The sequence below is a fragment of the Furipterus horrens genome, unplaced genomic scaffold (assembly GCF_987537825.1).
Source record: "Furipterus horrens unplaced genomic scaffold, mFurHor1.1.pri manual_scaffold_2, whole genome shotgun sequence".
NCBI lineage: Eukaryota > Metazoa > Chordata > Mammalia > Chiroptera > Furipteridae > Furipterus > Furipterus horrens.
The window spans coordinates 4,817,527-4,839,353 of NW_028327172.1; the positions used below are offsets into that span (position 1 = coordinate 4,817,527).

Below are 21,827 nucleotides of genomic sequence, written 5' to 3' on the forward strand. Positions count from 1 at the left end.
TACTTCCCCACTATTAGTACCTATTTGCAAGATGAACTTTGTAATCCCTCTCGTAAAGCGGCAAGAATAGGAGGACTAAAAGGGTTCAGTTTCTCTGCCTTAAGAAAATACAACGGGGTTTCTAAAACCGGACATGATGTCTTCTTTCCTTTAGCTGCAAATGAGAGGAAGAACAGCCGCCCAGGGTCTGAGGCGGGTACAGCATCAGCCTGGTGCCTGCCTCTGCTGCACCGCTGGGAGAAGCTTCCCAAGCGGGGACGGCACGGTCCGGGGTGACGCTCGGCTCTCCGGGAGCTCCGGCAGTCCGCGCCTTTCTCTCATGCTCACTCGGCAGCATGGAACCCTGCCCACTAAACTCTGGATTACCCGAGAGCACTTTCCCCTCGATGAATAAACCTACATATGCTCAGCGTCTCCTGAGCAGACAGACCTGTGGGCTTCTTGCCCGCTCTCCACCTGTTCCTTCCCCAGCCCGGAACGCTGAACTGCCTCCCACTGGCCGGCTGCCACACTCCCAGCCACCACGCGACAGACGCCGAGGGAGGGGTGCTGAGGCATGTGCGCTCTGTGAGGAATGGCTCTAAGCCACAGCGGGAACAGACTAGAAAGAAGAGCCACAGTCACAGCCGCGCCCTCGGAGAACTAAGCCCCCAGCCAGGGCTGAGATGAAGGCAACTGAGGTCGAAACAAGAGGAGACTGCCCTTCTGGGGCCACAACCTGAGCCAGGAGCACAGGGCCCAGCGTGCTGAGCGCCAGCGCCTCCCGGGTGCCCCGCCCCCAGCCACTGGCCTTGCTCACAGGGCTGGTGGTGTCCTTGCCGAGGCTGCCCTTGCTGTTGAGGCTGCCGATCTCCGTCTGCGAGCTGGACTGCGACATCCCCTCGAAGAAGGGCCTGCGGTGAAGAAGCACAGCCAGGGTCAGTGGCCACACGGCCCAGCACAGCTGCTCCTGCGGAGCTGGGTAGAGCTGGTGTTCAAGAAAGGTCAACGCCCTGGGCGTCAAGGACACCTGGTAAGGAGGGACACAGCAGAGCCCGGACAAGTAGGGACCTGGACCGAAGGACTTCAGGGAAGTCCTATCAGGACCTTCGTCAGTGAGGGGCAGAAACAATGATCTTTACCCAGAGAGCTGGAGGTTCAACAAGAATAAAGAGCCAAGATGCCATGGGAATGGGGGGCGGGGGCAGTGCGGGAGCGGGGCCTGGGGAGCAGAGGTGCGAGGAGACAGTTGGCTCCAGGCAGCTGGGCCTCACTTGAGCTTGGGCTTTGGAGTGCTAAGGATGCTCTCTGTCTCCTCCATTTCGGGGCCACTGTCGCTGGGGTTGTACATCTCCAGACTATCATACAGTTCATCCAAGTCCTCCTCCACCTCACGAATCTGCTCCCGGGATACGTGTTCCAGGCCAAAGCCCACCTGCAAGGGAAAACATCTTTTGAGTTTGGGGTAACCTCTACTAACAATGATGCAACGTGCATTTCCTTCCTCCTGGACAGGCACCACTGGCCTCCCTAACTAGTCCCCACTAAAGGACATGCCATAACTTCACTCATCAGGGCAGTCCTGATGTCCTGGCAGTGATCCAACCCTGGGAGCAAGGGTGTGGGGAGGCCACCTTCTCCCTTCTGTGCCTCTGACACTCCACACTATGGGGCTGGTATCAGGAAGAAAAGCGGAAGCGCTAACATACCTCTCCTAAAGAAGGGGTACAGGAAACCTGGAAGCCCACGACCCCATGCGGGCTAGCTTGGCCTTCCTACAGCCCACGGGACAAGGAAATCTCTCAACAAGTTTGGTCTTCATCGTTTTTTCAGTCCACTGAGAAGAGAAGTCTGTGAAAACTGGCACGGGGCCAGCCAGAGCCCAGACTGCTTCTCTATTAATGGCCAATTCTAGGTCACTCGAGGGTTGACCATGGAGGACACTCGCACCTCACGGGCTGCTGCTCATGATGTCCCCCTTGGGATGGGAGGAGAAGGGAACTCACAACAATTGGATTTGTTACTGATCCCCGAACCAGAGGCTTGGAATCAAGCCATGGCTGGGTGTAACCCACCACCCTTGTCTCTCAATACCGAGAAGCCTTGGGTGCTACATGTGAAGCCTTTCTTTCTCTTTCCAGGGAGCTTAAAGCCCTTCTTTAGCTGCTCTCTTACTTGGGGGCCCCGGAATCCTGACTCCCAGTGGCAACAAAGAGTGCACCCCAGGAACGAGGGTGCACCTCAGGGGAACCTACTCACCATCACCCTCGGGAGGAAGGGGTCGTACCTCATCTGAAACTTTAAACCGCTTCAGGAGGGCCACAAACTTCTGTTTGATGTTAGGTTGCTGTAGGGAGAAATTGCACAACAGTTCTCAAACTCGTGGACATGATCAATTCAAGTCAAGAGCGAGAGATCGAGAGCCCACGTTTGTGAGGAGCTGTGGGGGGACATGGAGGTGGGAAGAGACAGGTTCTACACTCTGGCACTTAAAGCCTCTGAGGGAAGGCAGGCACGTGCATGGCTAATTCCAGTGCACAGGGGCAAGGAGGGGGTCTCATGGGTCCCCTGGGCCCTGCCCCGCGCTCGCTCTGCTATCATCCACATGGGCACCGGCAGTTCATCACTTTCTCTTGTCCTTCAGATCCATGGTGCCAACTGGCGACTTCTACCTGCGTATGTACACAGGGTCCTCAAACTCAGCATTTCCAAAACGGAACTCATCTTCCCCTTGTGTTTCCTCCCCAGTTACTAATGTCACCACCCAGGAGTTGCCCCCGGCCCCCCACAGCCCTGTGTTCCCTAACCCCTACCCTCATTCCATCTGTAACGCTGCCGCGTCCAGGTGTCTCTCCTCATATCTCCCTGGAATCAACTGCAACGGCCTTCAGGTGGCATCCCTACCCGCCCACCCAGCCAGTTTCCAGTCTGTCCCCTCCAAAATCTACAGCGACCACTCCAAATGCAGATCTAATCAGGTCCCGCTCCAACCCAGAGGTCTTAGCAGCCCGTAGGGCCTAGAGAACAACCCGACCGGAGGGCTGGTCCTGCCTGTCTCTAGATTCATCTTAACATTTAACCCCTTCGCCTCACATTCAGGTAGAAAGTAACTGTTTACAGTTTTCTGAACAGCTGCACACCGCTTGCACCTCGGGGCCTCTCTACGGGTATCTTCTGCCTTGATTCAACATTTGCCCCAAATCCAGCCGGTGACATTCTATTCATCCTCAGAAACCCGTGTCTCAGCACCTCACCCCGAAGCCCTGAAGCTCCCTGGCACCCCTGCTCAGAGCTGGCCATGTTCCCCTTAGGCTCCTCTGTCCCTACACAGAGCTCTACCCCCTAGCACCCATCCCGCCGTGTTGTTCAGGTGTGTCTGTGTCCCTGCACACCGAGCTCCTGGATGGCAAGGACTGGGCCTTCCTTATCTCTGCCTCCAACTCTGGGCACAATGACTAGCTTGTGGCCATAGGTACTTCCTGCCTGAATAACAGACTCACCATCTGGGGGATGGAAAAGACCAACTTGCAAGTAAGACTGAGCTACACCTTCAAGAAAGGGCAGGGCTTCCAAAAGTGCAAAGGTCATTCACAGAAGAGAAAAAAGCATGAGTTCACAGTGAAGGAAGCATAAGACGTGTTCAGAGAACAGCAATTCAATGAATGTGTCTGGAACAAAGTGTTCCTGGCAGGGAGAGAATCAAGCACGTACACAAAAGGAGGCAGACACTAAGGAACAATGACTACGTCTGGAAGTCTGGCTGAGAAGTGCCTGCCGCTAATAACAACCCTTGGGGGAGTGGGTGTTATTAACAGGAGCACTGAACTCTGGTCATATAAGGCGCGGGGGGGGGGGGGGCTATGGTGACCACAGGAAGGGGTGGCTTCTGAAGCTCCAGGGGGTACCCTGCCGGAAGAAAATAGGGCCTCTCTGTGGCTACAGAGCAGGAAGAAGAAAAACCCAGCAGGAGGAACTGCAACAGAACGCGATGCTCCAGCCTCTTCCCATTCTCAGAGGACAGTGGCTCTGGTGACAGGCCCAGACTGCTTTGGACAGCCAGTCAAGGATGAGACACCCGAGGACAACGGAACTCACTGCTCAACACGGGAAATCAAGGCCGTAGTCCTGATTTAAGCCCAGTGGTACCCCGGGAAGACGGAGATGACAGAGGCGTGTCACGGTGGAGTGCCAGGCTTGGGCACAACAACTCATCTGGAAGGTCTGGCCCATGTTTATGTCACTCCTGAAGGTGGTGGGAACCTCTGCCCTTGGGGTCCCTAGACTAGCTCTGCACTACAGACTCAGGAAGCCTCTGGGGTAAAAATGACACTGAATTTCTCTCCTAAAAACCCCTAACACGTTTGTGCCTCCCACACTTCAGCACGGGAACTACAGAATCAAAGTTAACCTAGACATTCAGGTAGTAAGTGTCTCAGAGTTCTAATTGCACCAAAACCAGGGACTCCTGAGGAACTCTTAGGCAGGGGGTATATGATCCAAAGGCATTTTTCTCTAAGGTTATGTCTCTGTTTAGGCAAGAACTATATCTAATGTAATTAAAGTTTATCAAACCCACAGTTCCAAGCACTAGCCTATTATTTCTGGGTAAATTCAACAAATGATTTAAAATCGTGATTCCCCCAGAGGACTGGATTTCTGTGGAGCGGGGAGCATGTAATTTGAAGCAATCACTTGGAGAGGGATGTAGGGTGTCTGAAGGGTTCTGCTCCCTGAGGAAGCATTATCTGTTCTAAAGTCTAAACCAAAGATTCTCAATTTAAAAAAAAAAATTCTAAGACAGCCGGAAGGATAGAAATGCTCCTATCAGTAACGCTGCAGGCGGAGGAGGAGACGCACAGAGGCACGCCGGAACCTTCAAGGGCAGGCTCACGTGCAGACTTTAAACACCGTGAGCAGACAACCCACCTTCCACCCCCCACCCACCAAGTGGAAGTCTCAGCTCCAACACTCCGCAGCCCTTTGAGGCTCACCCTTGTGATGGCAGAGGTTGAGGTGAGTTTCCTCCGGGTCTTCTTTACCTTCCGTAGGTCCTCATCCTCATAGAATAGGTCCTGGGCGGGCGGGGGATAGAATAAGCTTGGGCAGCCCCCGGAGGGTCTCGAATTGCTCCCCAGACACTACATGCGAGGGGCTGTGGAAAGTTACCTGCCCGTGCAGTGGGTCATCACTGCCTTCTTGTTCTGATGAGAAACTCTCCTCCTCTTCCTCAGAATAATTGTCAATATCAGGAGAGCGATCTGGAAACAGACACCTCAGTGAGGTCATCTCACAGCGGGGAGGCCCAGCCCACGCGACTGGCCAGGACACAGCTCTCTTGAGGAGGAAACACGCGAGGGCGGAGGAGGGCCTGGGCCGGGATAGGCCACGCTGCTCTCAGGGGTCCCTCAACTTGCCCTCCCTAGTGGTGTTTCAGGCACTATCTCATTCAGCCTTCCCCGGGGTCGATCGGGTGATGGGTCCTCGATCGGCAGGGCCTTGAGACACCGCAGACATCTTACCAGACAGCTTGGATTTGATCCCTTCGTGGTCAATGGGCTGGCTGGACAGGGAGTAGATCTTTATTTCTGCCACAGGCACGGAGACGTCCTTCACGTTGCTGTGCAGGCCCAGCACCAGAGCGCCTTCGTTCGGGTGCTGCATCACCTAAGACCACAGAGCAGCAAGGGAGACATCTGACTGCGGAGGGGACGGCAGACCTGTCTGTTTGCATAAATCCAAACGTCTCTGCAGGCCAATGGGTACGGCGCTCTGCTAACACATTTCCCTCCTCATTATCTTCCAAACCCACGGCCACTCCCCTCCTATCGCTATCAAGGGCTTACTTGAAAACTGTCTCCAGACGTGCCAGCCACTGGTCAGGCCATGTGCGTAAGGACAAAAATCAAAGCCTGAGACTGAAAACGACTGCCAACCCCAGGACGACCTTTCAGCTCAAGCATTTCACAGAGACCAGTCCTCCAGGCGGCGGGCTGGCCTGCAGGTGGTCACCGTGCGGGCCTCACAGCAAGGAAGAGGCCCTGGGTACAGGGGGGCACGGAAGGGCTTCACACAACTGGGAAGGCAGCGCCTTCCCTGCTCCCCTCCCCTCAGCCCCTCACATTGATACAAACTGTGAAGGGGACACAAAGATGGGCGAGGACCACCCCACATATTCTACTTATTATGGCCCCAAGATTTTCCTATTCGATGTACTCAAGCACAGAAATAAGTTTTAAAATGACCTGTGGCCCCCTCTTGCTTCCCCTTTGTCAGGGCCGAGAGGATCTGCTTGGCACACAGGGGCCTCCCCAGGGGAGCAAACACAGCGAGGACAACAGGAGCCTGGTTTCTTACTGTTGGAGAAGGGAGTCAGACACATGGGAAGGCTGGGAAAGCCCTGTGGTGTTGGGCTGGGATTGGCTGGGGTGTGAGCTCATGATGAGATAAGCAGACACATATGCGGAAATAGCTCTGATGTGTGTGAATACACGCGTCCGCAGGCATGTATGTACACAGACTTCCTGGCTCTGTCCGGAAGCGGTGACACCCTGGCTGGGAAAACGAGCACCCCCAGTACCTAGATCTTGGTCTCCAAATACCATGTTCCAATGAAAGGAACCCGGGACCATCAGAATCAGCTCACTCCAAGGCTGGGTCGGGAAAGCACATGAGGAGCCTAGCACTTTACCTCAGAAAGTAAAGAAGTGCAGTATATAAGGAATAATGATGGGGCACCTGAAAAAGGACATAGGAGCCAGCCTGAAGGGGCTCCTGCTGGCCAAATTTGAGATAATTTGGGCATCAAAATAAATAATGACAGTAGCAGATTAGACCCCACTGAATAAAGCAGGGATCCACAAGCCCATAACTGATATGACCAAAGTAATCAATCAATAAACAAGGAAGAAGGGAAAACCCTATCTTAGAAAGCTAACTAATAAACACAGAAGGACTGGTGGGGTTAGAAATTCAGTTTGCAAGCATCGAAGTAGTAACTGATTCATGTAAGAATCATAGACGCTCAAACTACCTGGTGAAAATGAGGAGAAAAAAGATTGTTACATAGTCTCAAAACATTTCCCTATAAAGTATTTTTTCATTGATAAATACAAAATATTTACTAGCTTTATACTGAAAACCTTGGCGGACACCATCTTAATTAAATGATAAAAGTTAACCCCACCAGTAATGGGACAAATCAATAAGAAGAACACAGCATTACTTCTGTGGTAATTCTGCCAAAAATACATAAGCTGAACCTCATCTTCAGAAAACATTAGACAAACCCAAATGAGCAACATTCCATAAAGTAACCAGCCTGTACTCTTAAAAAAACGTCAAGGGCATAAAAAACAAGAATCTGAGGGACCGTCGTGGGCTAAGGAGACTAAAGAGACATGATAACTAAATCCAACGCGTAACCCTGCGTGGAATCTGGGCCCAGGAAGGACATCACCGAAGCACGTGGCAGACGGTGATCTTGTTCTGGTGGCGGTGGCCTGATCTTCAGGAAGGCATGGTGTTCCCATGATTTAGGAAATTAACACAGTGCAGTGTTAATGTGTAACGGGACATCAGGTCTGCAACTTATTCTCAATGGTTCAGGAAAGAATGTATGAATGTATATACAGAGAAAACTAGGCAAATGTGGTAATATGTTAACACTGAAGAATCTGGATGAAGGGTATATGAGAATTCCTTATACTGTTCTTACAACTTTTCTGTAAGTTTGAAATTTAAAAAAAAAGTTAAAAACCTTGTCCTGACTAGTGTGGCTCAATTGGTTGGGCATTGTCCCACAAAGTGAAAGGTTGCCGGTTCAATTCCCAGTCAGGGCACGTGTCTGGGTTGTGGGTTTGGTCCCCAGTCGGGACGTGTACAAGAGGCAACTGATCAATGTGTCTCACATTGATGTTTCTCTTTCCCTCTCTCTCCCTCCCTTCTCCGGTATCTAAAATAAATAAATAAAATAAAATAAAATAAAATAAAAGTTAAAAAGCTTGCTCTGGTCAGTGTGGCTCTATTGGTTGGAGTGTCATCCCATAAACCAAAAGGTGGAGGGTCAGGTTCCCAGTCAGGGCACTTGCCTAAGTTGCGGGTTTGGTCCCTGGTGGGGGCATGTATGGGAAGCAGCCAATCAATGTTTCTCTCCCTCCCTTTTTCTCTAAAATCGATAAGCATGTCCTTGGATTAAAAATAAACACATAAATAAAAATAAAAGTTAAAAAGCTTTTTGTGTGGGAGAGAGTACTTGAAAAAAGAGGTATATCTTGAGTTTCCAATGTTAAGAATTAACTTAGGAAATAAAACACCCAGCGCGCAGGCTGGGAAGACCATCTGCTGGGTCACACGGCTGGGCCTGGTGTCCCTCTCAGACTCTGACAGAAAGGCCGACAGTCTGGAGAGAGACTGCATTCTTCTCACCTCTGCCATGTTGATGAGTCCCACGGCCAGGGTCTTATAGCCCAAGATGGTCCGGTTCTTGTAGCGCTTTCTTCTTTGCAACATGATCTGCAGCTTGTTTGCATCGCGCTTCAGGAAGTGAGGGTACTGCCAAGTATAAAACAGAGTCAAGAATGGTTAATGAGCAACTGGGTCCTTGGGGGTTCTAGTCCTGCTTGAGGGTACACAGCCTGTTCACAGGGGAGTCAGGGGATAAAGAAGTGTCATTAAGTTGCTTTCGGGGGGTCTGATTCTGCATGGTGCCTGGCACTGCAGCTCTGTGGTCGAAAGGAACAAAGAATAGAAGTGATCATTTCATGAAAAAGGGGGTCAGTTCGTCCAGAAGGCTCACCTACGTAACAACAGAGCTTCAACACGCAGGACTGCAAAGCCCAGGCCCGTCTGAGGGCCTTCACGTTGTTGGCGCACAGCTCCTGCTGCCCCCGATCTCCCTGCGACCGGCTCTTTCCCGACACTCAGCCCTCTGCTCACACTCTTCCTCCTCAGGAAGGGCTCCCCAAAGGCCTCCCCCAACCCAGCCCCTCCGTATCCCACGGCCCAGGTTCCTCAGCCTCACCGGCCTGCCCCGTCGGAAACTCTGGTTCTCTGAGGACTACCTGGCCTGTCTTTTTCACGGCAGACTCCCCTCCGCCCAGCGCAGTGCCTGGCACAGGGCACATGTTCAGAGAACTGCCTCTTTCCTTGCCATGTGCTCACGTGTTTTCTCCACGCACTCAGTTTCAGCTACGGAGATTATGATGAGAGACAGACACGAGGCAGAGCAGGGAGCGCATGGACTACAACATGGGGGTAAAGCGGGTGTACACTGTGGACCACAAGAGATGAAGGTGCAGAGCGTGGCAGGATGGGTGGGCACACAGCCTTATCTAAGGAGAGGAAAGGGGAGAAGGAGACGTGGTGCATCACTCGGCAGTCCGCCTGGGTCCCGGCACCGTACTATGGCTGGCTGAGCGGTGGCCCTCGGGCCAGCCATGGGAGCTCTAGGTGACTTTACTCCACTCCTGCTACGGCTAACTCACTGGGTGACTTTCCTTCGTGGAACTATGTCTGCTCTTGGATAAAACAATATCCAGGTTAGAGGACTGCCTGGCGGCTAGGCTGGATATCGCGTGTGACTGATCCACGACTCAGCAGGTTCTCACCTGAAGGGAGAAGGTTAGCTGCAGCTCTGTTTCCACCAGTCCACTGGCTGGAAGGATGATCTCGTTGGAGCGGAGAATCCTTTTTGAGCCCTGAAACCAAGAAAAAACTGTCAAAGCTGTGTCACCAAAAATCAGACTGGAAGAAACATCACACTTGCAAACAACTTTAAAACTCTACATTCTTACCTGTCCCCATATTTCACCAGTCTTTGCTGTACGTGTTAGAATCAAGGACCCAGCCTAAGTATGAGTCTGCCTGTATTATGCTGTGCGTTCATAAAGGGCTTTCACATAAAGATGATCTGTGATCGCATCTGAGCTCTCCCAGCACTCTGGAGGAAGAGGCGGCAGGAACCAGTCCCCCAGGCGACAGGGTGACCTCCCCACGCTCACCCCAGCAGGCCTCCTCCTCTCTGATTGACACTTCAGAGGCACGTTCTGTCTTTGGGCCTTTTCACATGCATTTTTCTCTTCTCAGATGCTCTTCTGTGCTTTTTTTTTTTTTTTGAGTCTTCATGGACACTTTATTCAGATGGTCAGCCATCTGAGAAGACAGCGGGTTCGTACCCTTACAGACTGTCTTAAATACCATTATAAACGGACAATATTTATAAGGAGGAGAAAAGTGTAGGGTAAGGGTTTGGGATTCAGGGAAAAAGTTAATTGGATAAAAGGTGCAGCATTCTTTCATTTGTGTCTTGGGCAGTGGTCCTCGTGTCTTGGGCAGTGGTCTTTGTGTCCTGAGCTGTGGTCCTTGTGTCCTGGGCTTTGGTCTTTGTGTCCTGAGCTGTGGTCCTTGTGTCCTGGGCTTTGGTCTTTGTGTCCTGAGCTGTGGTCCTTGTGTCCTGGGCTTTGGTCTTTGTGTCCTGAGCTGTGGTCCTTGTGTCCTAGGCTTTGGTCTTTGTGTCCTGAGCTGTGGTCCTTGTGTCCTGGGCTTTGGTCCTTGTGTCCTGGGCAGTGGTCGCCTCTCTCTGGAGTACAATGGCTCAGATACCATCTTGATTGCTTGCAGTTCTCCCTGGGCTCAAGCAGAGGGAAGGCAGAGAGGACTGGAGACGCTTGGGGAGAGTTTGGTGTGGTAGCCCCGAGGGGAGAGCACGGAAGCGGCCGGCCGGGTCCCAGTGCTGACTCACCCCCTGCTCTTCTGTGCTTTTGTGCACAGCTAACCAACTTGTCTCTCAGGTCTTAGCTCGGACACCATTTTTTTCCAGGAACCTTTCCTTCTCGTCCCCCTGCCTGCTCCAACTTCAACTGGGTTAGATGCTGTAGCGTTTTTAGCCCTAAAAAAAAAGTTAGGCTCAACTATTCCTAAACTACAAAAAGAGGTATGCAGGAGGGTCCGGGGGATGCCAATAAATTTCTATAAACTACTTTTATTTTAAAAAATTGAGGTTTGATTTAAATCCACTGAAGCCTGGCTGGTGTGGTTCAGTGGATTGAGCACCGGCCTGTGAACCAAAAGGTCACTGGTTTGAGTTCTAGTCAGGGCACATGCCTGGGTTGTGGGCCAGGTCCCCAGCTGGGGGTGTGTGAGAGGCAGTCAATCATATCTCTTGCACACTGATGTTTCTCTCCCTCTTTCTTCCTCCCATCTGCTCTCTCTAAAAATAAATTAAAAAAAAAGAAATCTAAATAAGTAAATAAATAAATAAATCCAGTGAAGTGCCCCTGTCCCTAGTGCATGACAAACGCATACACCACGTGACCCACGGCTGTATCAAGATGGAGAACATTTCTATCGCTCCAGAAAAAACCCTCCGCACCTTTCCGATCTTGGACCACTCCCAGAGGCAAGTACTGCTCTGATCTCCTTCACCATAGATTATTAGTTCTGTCTGTTGGAGAAGTCCACAGAAACGGGACCATCCAGCATGCACTCTTCTGGTAGCGCTTCTTCTGCCCAACGCAATGCGCCCGAGGTCAACACAGGCTGTTGCGTGTACCAATAGTTCATTCCTCTTTACAGCCGGGTAGAATTCTACACTATGGATATGTGGGCCACACGTTATGCATTTGCCAGTGGCTGAACATTCACGTCTAGGTCATTTCTAGTGTTGGCTTAAGGCTGCGTTCTCGTACAAGTCTGTGGGGACACATTTTTGTGTTTTCTTGGGCAAACGCCTAAGAGAAAAATTGCCGGGTCTTAGGGCAGAAACGTGTTTAACTTTATGAGAAACTGAGTTTCAAAGTGCTGGTGCCATTTTACGGCCCAGCAGCGGGGCAGGAGAGCTCCAGCTGCCCCACATCTTCACCAGCACTTGGGGTGGTCAGTCCTGAACCCGTGGATTCTAACGCGGACGCTCAGTGGGGTGCCACTCTGGCCGCAAGTTGGGGTGATTTCTAAGTCTCCGTGTATGCAATATGCACCTGACCAGACTTCTCTGCCCAGGCTGCTTATCTTGTTATTAAGTTGTTTTTAAATTTATACACAACATTGTCAGGCATATGTATTATAAATATTTTGCCTATTCATTTTCTTAATAATCTTTTGATGAAGTATTTAATTCTGATCTAGTCAATGTTATTATTTTTTCTCTTATGTTTAATGCATTATGGGTCTCAGCTAAGCAATCTTTGCCTACTCCAAGGTTGTGAAGTTATTCTGCTGTATCGGGGCAGATATTTTGCTTTTTTTTTTCCTTTAGAAATTTAAAATTTTTTAATTTTATTTTTAGGTTTCTTATCTATTTCTAATTTTTTAAAATAAAATGTAGATTCTGTTTAATGCAGAAGGAAAAATCTTCTAAATATATTTCACAATGTCTTATAATTAGCAATTAAAAATAATAAAGGAAACTCTGCTTTATCTGTTAGACAATGGTTTTTGTAGTAACCTCTATTACAAACAACAATCTTGGCAAAGTTTTCACCTAAGTTCAATCAGGCTTTTGGGCTAAGAAATCTCTAAAATAAATCTGAGATGTTGGGAGAATCCAAAATGTGGTTTACATATTTCTGCCAGGGGTGGGGGACATTTGGTACTATTTAGAGATATTTCTGGGTGTTACAACTGGTGTGTGTGTGTGTGTGTGTGTGTGTGTGCGTGTGTGTGCGTGTGCGTGTGTGTGCGTGTGCGTGCGTGCGCGCGCGCTGTTTCCAGAGGGAAGAGGCCAGGCTGCTGCTGACCACCCTCCAACAGCAGGACAGCCCCCACAGCTGAAACCTGACCTCCACCAAGACCCTGCTTCCTGGCAGCCCTCTCAGACAGCAGCTGCTCTTCTCCCACAACCCACACACCGCTGGGCCCACGTGGAGGTGGCACGGTGTCCTCCTGCTCCGCGTCACCAGCTACAGAACTTTCTCCCTTCCTCCTGCCTACAACCCCCACTGGAATGGAGGCCACACGTCCGTGTTACCCTCTATTCCTGCTGTCGCTGTCCCCTAGGACTGCCCACCAGTCACTGCTGCCAGGTCCTGGTGTTGGCTCCTCACTGACTGCCCCTCTCCCCGAAACTGCTCGTTGTAACGCTTCACGCTTTCAGTATTACACACACGTTCTCCCTAACATCCTGACCTCTAAATCCCACGGCTCTTCTCTCGCAATGACCTTGTTCCCACACTGTCCTGGTCACTCACGTGATCATACTCGGGACCCCCTCCATCTCTGATTGGCATTCCTATCATTCTGCTCATTCTCTACAGTTTGTCAACAATGATAATCCTTCAAACCCACCAGGGCCTACAACCCATCGATCCTCCCATCCTTTCTCTTCTCCTTTCGCCCTCCTTCCCTCCTGGTGCAGCTTAAATGCCACCATCAGTCTTGACAGACATGCCTTTGCACACGCCCTTCACCCCTTCGCCTGCTGTAGCTCTGATGTACTCCTCTGGAAATCACAACCCTGTTTAAATCCAGCTGTGCCGCTCAACATGCCTGGAGAGAATCATATAATCAGGCAAACTGTTCTGACTTTAAATTTATGACCCCAACTGTTAAGTAGACCTGCAACGCTGCCAAGCGATCAGACAGTGTTCTCCGAGTCCTTCCGCTTTCCCACACTACTCGAGGGCGATTTCCCACCTTCTGGTTTTCCTCAAACCTCCCACCCCTCCTGCCTCCTCTCCTCGTGCTAATAAGCCCATAAACTCGATTCCTACTTCGCTGAGAAAACAAAAACACAGGAAAAGAGCTCCCACAAGTCCCACCACACTCGCCCACTTCCGGGCCCGGCCTGTACCCACGCCCTCCTCCCTCCCCCGCTGCCAGCGGCCCACGTGTGGTCTCACCCCTCCTCACTGCTCAGACCCTTCAAGCCTTCTTCCCTCACCTACATCACCAACTTTCTTCTCTACTCTCAATCATTTCCCTTGGCAGCAAGATGCTGTTATTGCTCTCAAGGAAAAATAAAAGCCCCCCCATTGTCCCCACGGGCCCCGCAGGCTACCACTCCTGCCCCACCTTCCTTTTATAGCGAACTCCTTAAGAGTCGGTTTTGGTTTCTTGAAGTCTCCTCTTGTTTCCACTTAAATCCACCCTCGTCAGCCTTTCTATCCTCCCTGTGCCCCGGACTTGCTGCTGACAGGGTCTCACAGCTAGCCCCGCTGGGGGAACCCGATGATCTGTTCTGTGCTCCGGGCGGGACCCGCCTGCAGCTCTGACAGCTGGGCCGCTCTACACCCAGCAGCACGTGCTTCGTTTGGCTGCCAGACCACCACCCGCGTCTGGATTCCCTCTCCCCCTCAAGCTTGGCTTCAGGTCCTTCTCTCCGACTTTAACGTTGGGGTGCCTGGAGCTTCCCGTTCTGTTCTTTATATTCACCCCACTCCCAATGATCTCAAGCAGGTGGGTGACTCTCAAACGATTTCTCTCCCCCAGACCCTCTCCCGAGCTCTAACCTCATGCATCCAACTCTATCCAACAGCGCAACACGATCAGCTGGATTTGGGGGCTTTCCCTCCAAGCCTGTTTCACCCACAGGCTTTCCCACCTCACTTGGTGACATGTCTACCCTACCACTCGCTTCACCCAAAACCGCCGCCGCCCTCATCTCTCGCCAGAATAACTGCTGGAGCCTATTCACCGGTCTTTCTGATTCCTCTTTCAGTCTAGTTTTCACACGACGGCTGGAGTGGTCCTATCATTTTTCGGCTCAAAACCCTCAATTCACACAGGACGAAAGCCGGAAGGCCTGGCAGCATGTGCCCACACCCTCCCCTCCCTGCTGCTCTCTGTCCTCTCCAGCCTCCCTGGCCTCCCCTCCCCTCCACTGGGCCAGACAGGCCGGACACACTCCTGCCTTAGGGCCTGCCTCGGCTTTTCTCTCTGCCTGGAAGGTTCTTCCTCCAGATATTGGCAGGCTCCCTCCCTCACCTCCTTCAAAGTCTTTGCATCAACGCCATCTTCTCAAGGGGGCCTACCCCGACCGCCTACCCCGACCGCCACGCCGCCAGGACCACCAGGACCGCCGAGCACAAGCAGTCTAATCTGTAACTCCCTCCCCGTGCCCAGCGCCCCTGCATGCTCCATCCTCTTTCTCTCACATTATTTACTCACTTCCCTGCAGCGCACACCACCTTCCAACAGCAGCAGCCCTTGTTACCTGAACCCTCACTAACTAAATACGCGCTCGACATACCTGTAAGCATTTCTATTCCCACTGCATTGTCTGAATCGCAAACCTGTTCAAACGAATCAAGCGTGCAGGTGACGGGACGCGGAGTACGGCGCAGCCACGGGCCGGGCACTTTGAAGGCGCGGGCATCACTGCTCTCGTCCTTCCCGCCCTCTCCAGACTAGGCCCTCCATGGGTCCCAGTTCTTGCTTCTTCCACATGCCTGGGGCACCAATGTGGGCCCAATTTCAAAATTGTCTTTCGTATCTTTACATATCATTAAAAACTATGTAATTGTATATCTGCATTTGCAGTATAGAAGCAAAATAATTTATATCTGATACTACAGCATCATTACTCACAGCACGTAAAAATACCCATTAATGAGTATTAATGTATTAAAAATTAGGTCACTGGTGTTTTAAATGCTTTTTTAAATTAAAAAAAAATTATCAGTGGATTGTCACGAGATATTTAAGAATGTTATAGTGATATTCCAGGAAATACTTGAGGTTTTTGATGTCTGAGAATGTTATTCTTCCTATTTAAATAATGGAAGATAGGCTCCCACCATCCAAAATGTTTTCAAGAATGGATTAATTTTCAAGGAAAGCCTGGATATAATTTTCTTATTTATTATTTTTATTGTCTCTTTCCTTCTACTACAATGATTTTTTTAAAAAGTAATTTATTTGTTCATTTATTTTTAGAGAGAGGGGAAAGGAGAAAGACAGGGAGAGAAAGATCACTGTGTGGTTGCCTCTCACTCACACCCCCAACTGGGGACCTGATGCGCAACCTAGTCATGTGCTCTGACTGAGAATCGAACCAGCGACACTTGGCTTGCAGGCCGACACTCAATCCACTGAGCCACAGCAGCCAGGGCCTATAGTGATTTTGAAACTTTTCAGTCTCCGGATCTTTGTAAACTCTTGAAAATTATTGAAGATCCAAATAAACTTTTGTTTATGTAGGTATAGCTATCAGCATTAATCATATTAGGAATTACTGAGATATTTAATAATATATACTAATTCTAAAATAACTAATAAATCGATTATATGTTTACATAAAAATACTTTTATAAAAAATACCTTTTCCAAAATAAAAAGAATTTAGAAAGAAGATGGCATACATTTTTAAATAACAGCTTTATTGAGATATAATTCAAATACCGCACACTTCACCCATTTAAAGTATATAATGCAATGGCTTTTAGTATATTCAGAGTTGTGTAACCATCAACACAATCATTTTACAACATTTTCATCACCCTCTCAAAAAAAACTCCATATTCTTTAGCTGTCACCCAACCAACTTAATCACCCCGCCCCTACCTACCCCTAGGCAAGCACTCATTTATTTCTGACTCTGGACTTACCTGTTCGGTACATTTTATACAAATAGAACCCTAACACGTGGCTTTGTGACTGGCTTCTTTCACTCAGTAGAATGATTTCAAGCTTCATTCACATCGTAGCATGGATGTATTTTATTCTTTTTTATTGCCAAATAATATTCCGTTGTATGGACACAACACATTTTATTTATTTATGTTCACATTTAATGTTTATTGAATTTTAATGCTGCACAAGACAGTATTTCATTAATTTATTTTTGTTTGCTGCTGTTATTTTAATTACGTAAAGAGAGAGGGAACTATTGTGGCCTTTTTTCTCTTTCGTTATCTGAAGGCCGCCTCGAGCTTTCTAAAATTGTAAAATGTGAGCAAGACAAAAGGGAGAAAGGGGGTTTCAAAATCACTGGAGGGGGAAAGGAAAGGGTGCTTTGTCAGTCTTGCCCTGTGGTGGGTAATTAACTGTGTGTATGACTGTTTTACCTTTAATGAATTGTGCTTAAGGCTCTAATTAAATTTGGGGATTCTCTTCGTAGAGCAGAGCATGCTGACAGAGGTGCGCGCGCTGAGCGCTGCTGTGGTGGCAGTGGACACACATGCGGATGTCCTCGGCGTCCACAGCGCAGGTGAGGTGGGGGGAGCAGTAGTGTGCCCACTTCCCCTGGCGGTGCCGATTCTCAGAAACTCACCGCGGGTGAAGTACTTGGTCCTGGTCACGCGGGGGTCCTCTCCGGGCGTGGGAGTAGCATCCTCAGGAGTAGTGTAGCGAGCAAATTCTGGAAAGCAGTCCTTCATTTTTGACTTTCCGGGCAAGCAGGTGGTGCTTACTGAGAAGAACCACAGAGATGGTGCGTGGCCACTGTTGCTCCAGATGCTCTTGAGGTGGCTCAGCGCCTTCCGCAGGGGGCTGGTCTGGTTGTCGCCTGAAGGACTGTGCTGCAGCTGCTGCTGGCCACCACTGGAAGATGACAGTCACACCACTGAAGCCCTGGATCCACCTGCGGCATTCATCGCAATGGCTGCTCACGTCTAACATGTGGAAGTTGACTTTGTCCACTTGGAACTTGGTCTCAAAGATTCCAGAAGCCGGGACATAGCTACGAAGTAGGTCCTGATCACTGGGGGCATAGTCAGCCTGCTTTATGACATCGGTCTTGTCCAGGAAATACCGGGCACAGGCAGTCAGCTGGTACTCATCGGAGTGCTCCTCCCACAGAGCCTTGGGGTGCTCATAGAATCGGGGAGGACTATCTAAGTCAGGGGAGTTCATCACACTCAGAATGTGGTTCTCAGGGCTGGCCACCTCCATGGGGCACACCAGGTAGCTCATCGTGGCCACGATGGTTTCAATGGCCTCCTTCAGGCTGTTCTTGATGTCCTGCACCTTGGTGGCCTTCTCATCTCCATTAAACCCAGTAACATGCAGAATCCTCCTCTGCTTCACAATGGCACAATGACGCCTTTACCAGATTCCCCAGCACCCAGCAGCAGCGGGCGGCACATGGCCCAGTTGACCTGCTCGTCCTTCTGCAGCTGCTTGATCTTCTTGTTGGCCTCGCGCTGCGCCGGTCCTTAGTCTTCCTGTTTCTGAGCCAGCCCATGGCGGCTGCGGGGGGCAGGCATGGGCGGCCTCACACGGGCCAGGAGGGCTGGGGCAGCGCCAGGCGGGCAGGGCGCAGGCTGAGCCCCTAGGAGAGGGGCACGGGGCAGGAGGCGGCAGGTACTGCTCCATTTTATTTGTTCATTCAACAGTTATTGGAAGTAGCTTACTTACACTTTATTGCTCTTATGCTGCCATAAACATCCGTATGCAGTGTATGGACATGTTTTCATTTTTCTCTTTTTAAAGGTTTTATTTATTTTTAGAGAGAGGGGAAGGGAGGGACAAGGAGAGGGAGAGAGCCATCGATGTGCAAGAGGAACACTGATGGTTGCCTCTCTCGGGTCCCCAACCAGAGACCTGACCCGCAGGAATCGAACTGGTGATCTTCCCCTCGGTGAGCCACACCTGTCAGGGCCATGTTTTCATTTTTCTTGGGTAATGTTTAGGAGTGAAATTACTAGGTCATATGGTAACTATGTTTACCCTTTTGAGGAACTGCTAGGCTATTTTCCAAAGTCTGGAAACTGCACCATCTCACATTCTCAACAGCATTGTATGAGGGGAGATGGCATACTTTCACATTTCTGCAAATCTCTGCAATGTCTGGCATAGTAGAAGGCAGCTGGATTCCCACACCTGTTTCTGTACTCAGTCTACTGCAAAAATCCTTACTCAACGAGATACAGAGTTAGAAAATGAAGGAGCATTTTGGAGCATCCTTCTCTGATCCTACACCAAAACTCTACAAGTGGTCGTCTCTTCAAGGTTAGTTGCAAAGTAGAATTCAAGACCACATCAGTAAGTCTTTTTGTACTGTTCTACATTAAAATTCAATCAATTAACTGAAAAAGGACATCAGTAGAAAAACTGGGAAATCTGAATAAAGTCTGTAAATTTTGTTAACAGTGTAGCACCAGTGATAATTTCTTAGTTTTGATACATGGACCATGGTTAAGAAAGATGCTAACATTGGGGGAAGCCAGGTGAGGGGTACATGGTAACTCTACATCTTACTCCTGCATCTCCTCTGTAAATGTAAAATTATTCTGAATAAAAAGTTAAAAATAAAATCCAACCCACTGGTCAGTTTTGGTCTCTGAATGAATCTTTTACCCAGTATAATTGTATGACCTCATGGATTGGCCATTTGGAAAATAATGGTTCACTGAATGATATAAATCTTTCAAGTTACTCATTTCGTTATACATATTAAAAAAAAATCATAATCATTACTATCATCACTGATATCATCAGGAAAGTCCGTAAGAATTGGGAAGCTGTGAAACTACAGTGTCAGAGACAAGGTTTCCAGAATTCTGATTTTCACTTGAAAGCTCAAATTGTATTTATCATTAGTTAAAAATATTCTCAGTTGTTTCCCTTGAAGTGAGAGTTCAAGAAAATTTTCAAGTTCAATTTTGAGAAAGTATCTTCCAAATACACAAGTCTGAATAAGCAGTTTGTCTGTAAGCTCCTCTTTCAAAGTAAAAATGGTTCCACTAAGAAAGCAGTGACTTCAGTTCACAGCTTGATTTCCCAAGTACCTGTCAACGAGACAAGAGCGCTCTTTGCTATGAAGCAGAAGGGCTTCATGCATATTTCCCATTTCATCACACAAAGCATTAAAAAGGAATGGACTGCAGGGCTGAGATAAAGCACCATTTTTACTCCTTGGAGGACATTCTTCAGAAAACTGGCCTTTTTCCCTTTGAGCCTGATGGTAAACAGCACAATGACTCCTGGTCCAATCTGGGACAAGAACTAAGGACGGGCTGTGTCACCCAGGGTTGCACTTGTGCCTTCAATGCAAATGTCACCACAGTGGGAAGGGCAAATTATGCCACAGTATTATCATGGAAATTGCTTTTGACCTCCTGTCTCTCTTGAAAGGGAAATTTTAGGGTGCCCAGGGGCTGCAAACCTCATTTCTGAGAACTGCTGCTCGACCAGCATGTGAAGAGCCCTGCAGGTAGGGATTTTGAGCTCTTTCGTTCACGTCTATATCCCCTGTGCTCGAACAACACATATTTAATTAAATGAATAAATAAATGAATAAATGACTGGGTAAATGAATGTTATAACATCTGTAATTACTTTCAGCTGCTTGGAAATAAAGCAGTAAAAAATTCAGGATATTCGTAGTTTCTTGGTATATTTTTCAATTTTATAGAATGTTAAATATTTAATCAGGGAATAAAAGAAATTATTTCTTTTGGCAAAGGTAGTTTAACTGCGGGGATGGCAAGAGCAGCGGGGACCTTTCAAAACCACACCAACAGTGTTTTCACGAGAAAGCAACGGCTTTTAGCAAAGGAAACAAGCCCCCTAAACTGGAACACTGCTTACGATCTAGAAACAGGTGCAAAACCAGGAAAGGAGGGAAAGATACTAAACGTCCCCACTTGCTTTGTCCCACACTTGCTTTTTCAACCCACAGTTTTATGCATGAAGATGGATAGGGAGTTAGAATATACTAAGTTGGGACACACAGGAATTCATAAGAAGTAATTAAAATGTCAAGTGTTGAGGACTAAATTAAGGTAATTTTATTTCAGAAACAGAGCTGAGGACCTTGGTGTATGGTTCACATACTGTGAGTGCTATAGATGTGGATGTTAATGAAGCCCAAGTTAGGACAAAAAGTTGCTGAATAATAGCTGATCTAGCTAATAAAATATTCCGGTTAGTAGGGAGTTATCATCTAGTTGACTACTTTTCAATGACTAAGAATTCATTAAATACACCATTCTTAAACTGAAGAATTCAATAATCATTTAATGACTCCAGAGGCACTTCAGAATCTCAGTCAACTCTAGGGAGTCGTCATTAGAAAGGACTCATCAGTTAAGGAAGGTCTGATAACGGTGTTTAATGACTACACGAATTACCCGCTCCTTAGTGTCTAGTTCCACTTCTGCCGCTCAGTAACCAGCTGGCAACAGATAAATTCCTTAACATCTCCGTAGTTCACGTTCTCCCTTCCTTCCTGAAAATTCAGGATGCTTAGAATATGAAGACATGTAAAATATTTTTGGGTCTCCTGGAGATACTAAGTCAAGTATAAGGAGTTAAATGTGGGGATTACCCAGAATATAAAATATCCCAGTGAAATTTTATTTTCCAATTCTCAAATAATAATCTATGAATTTCTTCTACCCTACAGAAAATCTCCAGAGAAAACCCCAAACCATGCATCTGCTTGGCCTATAAATCCTGGGAGTAAGGCTGATACTGACTCGAGCCACCCCAGTCATTTCTGAATAGTTTCCCAAACACTCAGCACCTGTATCACTTGCCCTTTATACCAATCCTATTTGACAGGCAGGGCAGAAGGAACCATTTTTATTCTTCAGAGGAAGAAACTGAGGTTTAAAGAAACGGAGTGCTTTACTAAGAGGCAGCGCTGGGGCTCAGGAAGCCTCACACGCCCCACTGTCTGTCCACTGTCGCACCTGCTTTGCTGAGTGAAGGAAGAGAGGCATGGTCCCCACCGGTATTTCTGAAGCCCCAACAGTGGGCAAAACTTATCTAGGTTCCTTGAATCATGAACAAACCGCCCTGCTCAGCTCACCTGAAGCTTCACAGCAATGACCACTGAGTTAAGATCCTTGTCCATTTCTTTTAGCATGACGAGCTTCTTCAGGGTCAAGCTGAACAGCCTAGAAAAGTTTAGAGAAAGAAGATCCAGTCAGACGTAAGGAACCTATGAGAAAAGTGACTGACGATCTATT

At 48.7% G+C, this 21,827-nt stretch overlaps 1 protein-coding gene and 1 pseudogene across 2 annotated transcripts in view; both read right to left on the minus strand.

Moving 5' to 3' along the window:
* Positions 1–21,827, minus strand: part of PACS1 (phosphofurin acidic cluster sorting protein 1) — a 110,033-nt gene that overhangs the window by 18,734 nt on the left and 69,472 nt on the right. The window contains exons 2-10 of one of the 2 annotated variants that reach the window (XM_090258221.1): positions 21,668–21,755; positions 9,585–9,674; positions 8,404–8,529; positions 5,499–5,643; positions 5,146–5,237; positions 4,971–5,051; positions 2,267–2,326; positions 1,254–1,414; positions 800–893 (exon numbers count right to left, since the gene is read on the minus strand). In XM_090258221.1, coding sequence (XP_090114347.1) covers positions 800–893; positions 1,254–1,414; positions 2,267–2,326; positions 4,971–5,051; positions 5,146–5,237; positions 5,499–5,643; positions 8,404–8,529; positions 9,585–9,674; positions 21,668–21,755 — 937 coding nt within the window. Of the gene's footprint in view, positions 1–790; positions 894–1,253; positions 1,415–2,266; positions 2,327–4,970; positions 5,052–5,145; positions 5,238–5,498; positions 5,644–8,403; positions 8,530–9,584; positions 9,675–21,667; positions 21,756–21,827 lie in introns of both variants that reach the window. The other variant, XM_090258217.1, reaches the window with a different exon arrangement.
* On the minus strand, positions 17,005–18,094 carry LOC150017472 (guanine nucleotide-binding protein G(s) subunit alpha pseudogene; annotated as a pseudogene).